We start from the raw sequence: 10,149 nt of genomic DNA, 5'->3' as shown, positions 1-10,149 counted from the left end.
AACTAAACTCGCTAAGAATCGGATTCCTCGCCGATTTCCTAGAAATCAGTGGTTTCGTGGATGACATAAATGGCACCTAATCATTGATTTATTTTCTCAAAAAAATACCAGTCATCATAAACTTGAGTGATCGCGATGTTTGAAGCGTTCATAGAAGTCGGGGCTTGGATAAGTTGTCGATATTGTGCTAGTTATTTAATAGATTTATTTGACGAAAAGAGAGCTTTAAAACTTTTACTGTTCGTTGACGATTATTGTGATATTACGGCAAAACGTTTCAATAGCGCAATTAGAATATTTGCATCATCGTAAGATGTTGGATATTAGACCTGATATTTCTCAACAAAGCTTATGAAAGGGCAATGCGGTGTTAGTACCGAACATGTCAAGTGATAAGAAATGTTTGTAGTAAATGTTATTTATCATTGTTTTTTTTTTGAAGATTTATTATTGATAAAAAATATTTGCTTAAAAACAATATGTTATCCTTTGCGCTGTGAATAAAAACCCTGCCTCTTAAACATTAGTTTATAAATAAAAATAAAATTTATTTAAAAAATATTGTTTTAAACCACTTAATTGAGTTATATAGGTAGATCGTTTCGGTTGCACACAACACATCACCAGGACAGTGAAAATATAAACCAGTAAACTCAGTAAAGATTAAAACAAAGTTGTTTTTTTTTTCATTTGTATAATGTCAAACCACAAAGTGTTTCCTTTCTTCGGTAATTTAAAATTTATTCAGTGATGATAGATTTTTCTTTAGAAAAAATTCTAAATCTTTTATGGTTATTACTACTACTACACAACATTTTATTTTTATTTTTATGTTGTGCAGCTGAAGAAAACAAGTGAAAAAAGATGCGAAAGGTGAAAAAAATGAATTAGGTACCTGGTTTTTCATGTTGCAACAAAATAAATTGATTAACTAATAAATAACCTAAGCTTTTAAATAATGATATGCCTTAAAGATTAATTGTTTCAGTGAAAAAGTATCTTTCTGCTAAACTCAGTCACAGCGTTAGGTACTGTAGGACTGTGTTCAATGATTATTAATAAATTCGAGCAGAACGAGCCATATTCCAGCCTTTGCGGGACTTTATCACTTGGGGTGATCTATGACAGAGGTGTTTGTTATCCAATAATTGGTTTCCGGGGGCAGCGGTACACAAAACCTCGTCCCAAATTATAAATTTAAATAAACACAATATAATCAAAAAAAATAAGCGCAGTGAAGTTAATAGATAAATATATACTCTAGTAAATGAATTAAAAGTTAAAGAGAGCTATCAATTTGTTTGAAAAAAAAACTTTCTTGATTTTAATGAATTTAAAATGTTTGGATAACATTTTGTAAGTCTTTATAGTCGTTAAACAATAAAAATAAACTGTACACAAAGAAGTTTTTGTCAATGAAATAAGGAAATTAAATAGCTTTGAAGACAACATGAACAAATATTTTCTATATTTTTTACATAATTTTTTTTTAATTTTTTTTTATTTGCCGCTGAGTGAAAATGTAATTCAATTCGGTTTAACGTCTGTTGTGTATCAGCGTGGGGCGCCAGTGTTAGAAACCATGTAGGCTTGGAGCTCAGAAGTTTAGTAGAATCATGGGAATCAAATCATTCAGGTCAGGGTCGGCAAAGATGCCTTTACACGGGGGACTTTTAACAATCTAGACTTCACTTCTCTCGTCAAATGAAACTCCTATGGGAATGATAAATGGGTGTATTTACAGTCAACAGGTACATTTTATAACACAAATGGGGACACAGTATACATCCTAAATTATTTCCTGGCTGATTGAATTGAACAATCTCTCTCGTATTTGCTCTGGCTGGCAGGCGTGTTTAACAGACATTAAAAGAAGACACATTATGGAGCAAAAGTTAAGTAATACGCTTACATGAGCCGTCCCGGGAGATGCAGGAGTTGTGAGACCATGGAGGTATTACTCACAGTTATGATGGAGTAGTAACCAAGGTGGTGCTCGTCCGCACGCGCAAAAAGTGCGCGCGCCAGGCTTCAATAATGTAGCGGGCACTCCGCGTCCGAGACCGGTTTTGTATCAAACCACTCACACATTTTGTTGAGACCAAAGCTAGATTCGAAGTGATGGCGGCGGGCGGCTATCGAAAGCTGTTGGTGTTTGGCGTTGCTTGCGCAGTGAGATTTGCGCATGCCGCTTTGTGTTGCCAAGATTTACGTTGAATTTTAATTTTGCGGGGTTTTTAAAATGCGTTAGAGAGATCTGCTTCGTGACACGTCACAGGCATTATTATTTTGATAGGTCTACCAAATGCAGCGAAGTGACGTCTGTTTACTACTACATTTGAGGACGTAACGGCTGTCACAAAAAAAAATCATAAGAAAGTGGTAGTTTTGGTAAAATTCTACTGTTCAATAATTAAAATTATAATTACTGCAAGAAACATCTATTTATTTCGGGGTAGATAGAAAAACATGCATTTATAATATAATTATTTGCTAAAGCCCTTTACTAGCGGAATTTTTCGTTAGTGTTCAGACTTTAGCCAAGAATCAAACCAAACGAAAATGCCACCTGTATCTGTATTGAGTAATTGAAATATCCGACAGATGTCTCCCCTAAGGGCAATAATTCTGATTATATATACCAATACATTCAAATGAATTAGGTTATAAATAGGCTTGCAAGCCCATTTTCTTTCTCTTCTCTCTCTAAATAACGGATCAATAACAACCATGAAATAATTAAGGAATTCGAGGGTCGTTGTTTTTTGTTACCAGTGATGTGTGTTTCTAAAGAATAAAACTTATCAATTATATTTCTTGGTATCATTAATTTAACGAGGCCATTACTGTAACATATGGTCCTTCGAGCCGGATCGTGCACCAGAACGAGCCGAAATATGAACCAGCAAAAAATCAAGAAGATGCAGATCATCATCAGATAAGTATCCCAACGCCATCCTATCAAAACTGTGACCGAATCCCGAATCCTTCCTATTTCAAATTATCCCAAATGAAATATTTAAATATGCAACAAAGATTAAAAAAAATTATTGTTGTTTCTGATTTTTCAGTTGCATAAAATTTTAATAGCTACCTACATTGCAAATTGATACGATTATTGTTAAATGAGCATCTCAATTGTAAGAGTTTTGTCATTGGATTTATTTAATTAAAAATAATTCACGCGAATATTCAAAATTACCGGGTAAAATCTCGCTACAAAATAATTTCAGCGAATTTCTGATTTAAAAGGTTGTCAGTGGTGAGTGGTTGTTCCGTTCTGATTTAAAAGGTTGTCAGCCCTGGCACTGAGAAGCATTTTTACTAACACCGCCGTGTTTTCATTCGTAAACTGTCAGTTGTTTGAGGTTAAAAGTTAAATTGTTTATTATTTACCATTAAAGATGGAAAAGTTAAAGCAGTTAATCAACAAGCGTGGAGTTTTGAAAGCGAAATTGACAAGGTTTAATGATATTTTAAAGACACTCGATAAAACGGAACTAGAATTACGTTATCAAAAGGTCGAAAAATTGTTAGATGACTTTGAAAAAATTCAATCTCAAATCGAAGAACTTTCGGATGACGAGGCAGAACACGTAAGTCAACGTGAATCCTTTGAAAATCAATATTTCTCTGTACTTGCATTAGCAAAAGGTTTATTGAATTCAGTAAATCATGAAAAATATGAAATTAAATTACCAACTTTGAAACTTATTGAATTTCATGGTGAAATTACTGAGTATGCTAAATTCGCTGAGACCTTTAAAGCATTGGTTCATCAAAATAATATGTTAAACAATTCTCAAAAATTCTTTTATTTACAATCGTGCCTTAAAAAAGACGCAGCTAAATTGATTGCCTCCTTGACCATATCGCACGACAATTACGAATCTGCGTGGCAGATACTGCAGGAACGTTACGCGAATAAAAAAATAATAGTTCATAGGCATGTTGCATCTTTATTTCAGTTAAAAGATATGAAACAAGAATGTCCAGTCGCGTTAAGGCATATTATTGATCAGGCTAATATAAATTTAGAAGCGTTAAAAAATCTAGGATTACATGTTGATTCCTGGGACGCGATTATGATATATTTAATATCTAATAAATTGGATGGATCAACTCGTAGATTTTGGGAAGAGCAGCCAATAGATGGTGCACTCCCAACGTTGAAAGAATTTATTACATGTCTAACCAAACGTGTTGAGGTACTGGAGTTCACAAATTTGCAAGAAAAAAGGCCTACCTACAAGAATGTTACAGCACGTGATGATCGCAAGAAAGATTTGTCTGTCTCATTGATAGCAACCAAACACGGATGCATCCTATGTAAAGAAAATCATCCAGTGTATTATTGTAAAAAATTTCTCAAATTAAATATCCAGGGAAGATTAGAATTTTTAAGAAAGGCCCGAGCCTGTTTCAAATGTTTGAGGGTAGGACATTTTACACAAGATTGCAAAAATAAATTCAAATGTAAAATCTGTGCAAGTGATCAACATAATACTTTGATACATGTTAATGAATTAAATAGTGAAAACACGAATGAAGAGGCACACAGCTCGACATCAGTGGCAAATCATACGGTATTAAATAAAAATGAAAAGATAATTTTATTATCTACAGCGATCGTGAATATCGTAGGTAGCGACAACCGTTTACACAAAGCGAGGGTATTATTGGATTCAGGCGCCCAATCGAATTTCATAAGAGAGAGTTTTGCAAAAAAATTAAAATTAAAAACAGAAAAAATAAATATGCCGGTGTCTGGAATACAAAATCGCATCACACATATCAATCGAAGAGTTACAATTGACATGATAGCAGTGAATAGTGATTATAATAAGAAAATTTCTTGTTTAGTATTGCAGGCTATAACAACCGACCTACCCCAAATGACCTTCAGGAAACAAGAGTTGAAGATCCCATCTGGCTTGCAACTAGCGGATAAGGATTTCAATGTCACGTCTCCAATTGACATCCTGTTGGGTGCGGAAGTTTTTTGGGAAATAATGAATAATGATCGAATACGCTTAACGGAGGGCGGGCCAACTATTCAAAGGACTGAACTCGGTTGGATTGTTTCCGGAGCGATCGACATCATCACTAAAACAAGGCCAGTATCAATTAATTGTAATCTAGCCATTAATAAAATAGGTAACCAGATGGAAAGATTCTGGAAACTAGAAGAGGTGGATGCCATGAAACCTCAGAATTTTGAAGAAAAGGCTTGCGAAGTCAACTTTACAGAGTGTCATAGTAGAGACACGGAGGGCAGATTTACGGTAGCCTTACCAACCCGCCCTTGTATAGACCAACTAGGGAGTTCTTTGTCAATGGCTGAAAAAAGGTTTCATACATTGGAAAGAAAATTTTCCACCAATAAAGAATTGAAATGTCAATATAGCATGTTTATGAGAGAATATTTACAATTGGGTCATATGGAAGAGTGCCGAAAATCCGAATGCGATGCGAGATCATATTTTTTACCACATCATGCGGTGATGAAGGAGTCAAGCACCACTACTAAAGTTCGCGTGGTGTTCGATGGATCGGCAAAAACATCTTCTGGTATTTCCCTTAATGATGCTCTGATGGTCGGACCTAACATACAAAAGGATTTAAATATGCAAATTTTACATTTCAGAAAACATCCTGTAGTCATAACTGCGGACATAGAGAAAATGTACCATCAGATAAACGTGCAGGAAAGCGACCGCAATCTACAGAAAATTGTTTGGCGCTTTTCACAGGATGAAGATTTGAAGCATTACAAGCTAAGGACAGTGACTTATGGATTAGGACCGTCATCTTTCCTGGCGACAAGATGCCTGAAGCAAATAGGTATTGAAAATAGACTTTCATTTCCTATAGCAAGCAATGTCATTGAAAATGACTTTTACATGGACGACCTATTAACGGGAGGAAATGACGTTGAATCGTGCCACCTTCTAAAACAACAGGTAATCAGTTTACTAAAATCTGCAGGGATGAATCTAAGAAAATGGAGATCGAACGTGGCAGAATTATCTTCCGAACCAGGTCAAGATATGCAAGGATTGATATCTAAAGAACCCCAAGAAGAAAAAATACTAGGATTAATCTGGAACAGTGAGTTTGATTACTTTTCATGTGTAGTGAAAAAACCAGTATGTACCGTACAAAGCAAACGGCGGATATTGTCAAGTATCGCCTCAACGTTCGATCCTTTAGGACTGCTAGGACCAGTAACGGTTGTAGCAAAACTAATTATGCAGAGATTATGGATATCTAAGACTTCCTGGGACGAAGAAATACCCGAGGGAATATTAAAAGATTGGGAAAATTACATGAAAAATTTATCTCAAATAAACCTGTTGAAAATAAAGAGAAGAATCTTGTGGGGTCAAAACAGCCTACAAATCCATGGTTTTTGCGACGCATCGGAAAAGGCCTACGGAGCCTGTGCGTATCTAGTATCCAGGGACGCCGAGGGTAAGATGCACTCTCAGTTAATATCTTCCAGGTCCAGGATAGCGCCATTAAAAAACATATCCCTGCCAAAATTGGAACTTTGTGGTGCGGTGCTGTTAACGAAATTATTAAAAAACATCAAAGAAGCACTCAACATGGTTGAGGTGGATACATACTACTGGTGTGACTCTACCATCGCACTATGCTGGATAAGAGGACAGCCAGCTAGATGGAATACCTTTGTGGCCAACAGGGTTGCCGAGATACAAGAGGCCGGCGATCCCGCCCATTGGCGACATGTTTCATCGCAGGAAAACGCCGCTGATATTTTATCAAGAGGAGTTACAGCAAACAAACTATTACAAGCAGATATTTGGTGGAAGGATCCGGATTGGCTAATAAGAGAGGCCGATCACTGGCCGAAGCCAGAAAATTCCTGTATAAATCCTCCAGAGATAAAAACCAAGGCGGTATGCGTGTCTACTAATGTCACGGAGTGGGACATCTTTTCAAAATTTTCCTCTCTCAACAAGCTAAAAAGAGTAACTGCATATATATTGCGTTTCTTTAATAATTGTAACACAAAAAACTGTAAATTAACCGGGAGGTTAAGCGTGCCGGAGCTGGACAATACATTGCATCGTCTAATAGCAATAATTCAACGCTACCATTTTAAGGATGAGTTCAGGGCTTTGAGTAATAAATGTTCACTGGATAAACTTAGCGTTATTTTGTCGCTTAATCCATTTATAAATAATGGATTAATTTGTGTCGGGGGCAGGCTAACAAAGGCGAAACATTTATCATACCAGCAACGACACCCAATAATTTTACCAAAAAATAATAAGTTAACAGAATTAATTATTCGACATCTTCATTATGTACATTTACATGCAGGGACACAAACTTTGTTATCTCTAGTGAGATTACAGTTCTGGCCGATTGCCGGAAAAACCACTGTTAAGCAAATATTACATAAATGTATAGTATGTTTCAGAAAAAATCCAGTAACCAGTCAAGTTATCATGGGTGACTTGCCGGAAAACAGAATAACACCTAGCAGGCCGTTCGAGGTTACCAGGATTGATTACGCAGGTCCTATCATGATGAAAAGCGGTATCACCAGGAAGGCTCCATTGGTGAAATCTTATTTATGCATTTTTGTTTGTTTCTCAACGAAAGCTGTGCATTTGGAACTGGTAACGGACCTCACCACTGACAACTTTTTAAATTGTTTAAAACGTTTCATTGCGCGGAGGGGCAAACCCTTTAAAATATATTCAGATAATGCGACCAATTTTAAGGGAGCATATAATCAACTGAGAGAATTGTATGATAAGTTAAAGAAATCTGATGACAAGATTCAAAAATATTTAGCTGATTTGTCAATATTGTGGGGATTTATTCCACCACGGTCACCGAATTTCGCTGGACTCTGGGAAGCAGCAGTGAAATCCGCCAAATATCATTTAAAAAGAATAACCGATAATTCAAGTTTAACCTTTGAACAATTATATACTTTATTGTGTCAGGTAGAATGCTGTTTAAATTCACGTCCGCTCACTCCTCTGTCCAACGATCCGACTGACCTGAATCCTTTGACTCCAAATCATTTCCTGATTGGCGGAGGGATAGCTTCTATCTCTGAGAAGGATGTTCGGGAGATACAATATAATCGATTGAATCAATATCAAAAATTAAATGCACTGATTCAAACATTTTGGTGCAGGTGGAAACTGGAATATCTTGCAGAATTACAAAGACGTACCAAATGGAAGGAAGACAAGGGCCTCAGGACTATTGAAAGGGACGACATGGTCATACTAAAGGAGGACAACCTGCCGCCTAATATGTGGAAACTAGCCAGGATCCTAGCTACTCACCCTGGAGCTGACGGGAAAGTGCGGGTGGTTACCCTCAAAACCGCACAAGGAACATTTAAGAGACCTATCAGCAAAATATGTTTATTACCCATGGAAAGGGATTCAAGCATTGCTACAGGGACGCCCGATGTACCCCCCGGACTGAATAAATAAGTTCCTGCAGTCATAAACAAGAGAAAAATCAACAACCTACCTGAAGGATGACCTTGGACCATCAAATTTTTGCTAGCAGTCATAAAAAGGAGAAGAATTAGCAACCTACCTGAAGGATGACCTAGGAACATCGAATTAACTTGTTCATATTATGATTCTCTTATTTTAGAACTTTTTGTTCATATTCATCTCATGATTGTTTTTCAAATTAATTTGTCCATATTTATATTATGTTTATTTTTCAAATTATTTTTGTTTATATTATGGTTATTTTAAAAAAATTATTTTTTGTTTATGTGTAAAAAAAATAAATTCTTCCGTCCCCTGGCAGCATGTTCAGACTTTAGCCAAGAATCAAACCAAACGAAAATGCCACCTGTATCTGTATTGAGTAATTGAAATATCCGACAGATGTCTCCCCTAAGGGCAATAATTCTGATTATATATACCAATACATTCAAATGAATTAGGTTATAAATAGGCTTGCAAGCCCATTTTCTTTCTCTTCTCTCTCTAAATAACGGATCAATAACAACCATGAAATAATTAAGGAATTCGAGGGTCGTTGTTTTTTGTTACCAGTGATGTGTGTTTCTAAAGAATTTTTTTTTCAATTCAATTTCAGTGCCGGCAACCCGGGCGTTTATTTATTATTAGTTATGTACATACATGATTTTTCTCCTTACCCTCCTCACTAGACAAAGTCTGTTCTGAGGCTGGTAACTAACAATTTCTAATTACATAAAAACAAATAAGTGGTAAAAAAAGAAAAAAAAAGAAATATAAATATTATAGTAAAAATAATAATAATAAAATAAGAGGAAAATCAGAAATTAGAAACAGAGTAGAAAAATGAAAATATATAATTTTAGATATTAAGAATATTACTTATCTCTCTTCTTTCTTTGACATTCAACCAGTTTAAAAATCTTTTGAATACCCAATTCAAATTATTAGATGCGACGTAGGTCTTTGTTTGGGCTACAAACTTATTGAATATATGTGGTGCCAAGTAAGATTCATGTTTTTTGGCAAAATTTGATTTGATATATGGTACTTGTAATTGATTGTGTGTGTTTGCTCTTGTGTTTTGCGAGTGAGTTATGAAGTGTGGTGATATTTTTATGCAGTTTTTGTAGATGATCTTCTTTATGAATAGTTTATTTATGTCTAATAGGTTATTGTTGATCATTAGCTGTTCTGTCGGATGTTGATAAGGCTTTCTGAACATAATTCTGATTATTGTTTTATGATTAATTTTAAGTGATTTGAGATGAGTCTCTGCTGCTGCTCCCCATACTGAAATACCATACATAAGAATACTTTGACAGAGTGCAAAATATATATTTTTTAGCTGAGGTAGTGACATAATGTTTCGAATTGTTTTGAAGATGTAAGAGAGTTTCCGTATTTTTTTTGTAATTAGGTTGATTTGGAGATCCCATTTTAAGTTATTGTCAACAGTTAAACCGAGATATTTAATATTTTGCGCATAATCAATTTTGTCACAAACACAGCGTGAGTTAGTTAATGAGGTAACTGTGCAGGGGTGAAGATGAAGTTGTGGGTGACTATCTGGCTGACCAGCTAATGTTTTACTGAAAGTTAAGTATTTAGTTTTAGAAATATTTAGTGTCAGTAGATTATTTATTAGCCATCT

At 35.4% G+C, this 10,149-nt stretch overlaps 1 protein-coding gene across 1 annotated transcript; it reads left to right on the top strand.

Moving 5' to 3' along the window:
* The first annotated feature begins 3,382 nt into the window (after window positions 1-3,382).
* Window positions 3,383-8,773, top strand: LOC149423014 (uncharacterized). The gene is made up of 2 exons (XM_089632808.1): window positions 3,383-3,463; window positions 8,183-8,773. The coding sequence occupies exons 1-2, from the start codon at window positions 3,405-3,407 to the stop codon at window positions 8,487-8,489; spliced, it is 366 nt and encodes a 121-aa protein (XP_089488934.1). The 5' UTR covers window positions 3,383-3,404; the 3' UTR covers window positions 8,490-8,773.
* The last annotated feature ends 1,376 nt before the right edge of the window (window positions 8,774-10,149 follow it).

The sequence above is a fragment of the Hesperophylax consimilis genome, chromosome 6, assembly GCF_061612785.1.
Source record: "Hesperophylax consimilis isolate HC1 chromosome 6, BYU_Hcon_1.0, whole genome shotgun sequence".
Taxonomy (NCBI): domain Eukaryota; kingdom Metazoa; phylum Arthropoda; class Insecta; order Trichoptera; family Limnephilidae; genus Hesperophylax; species Hesperophylax consimilis.
This window is presented reverse-complemented; position numbering and strand designations above follow the sequence as displayed.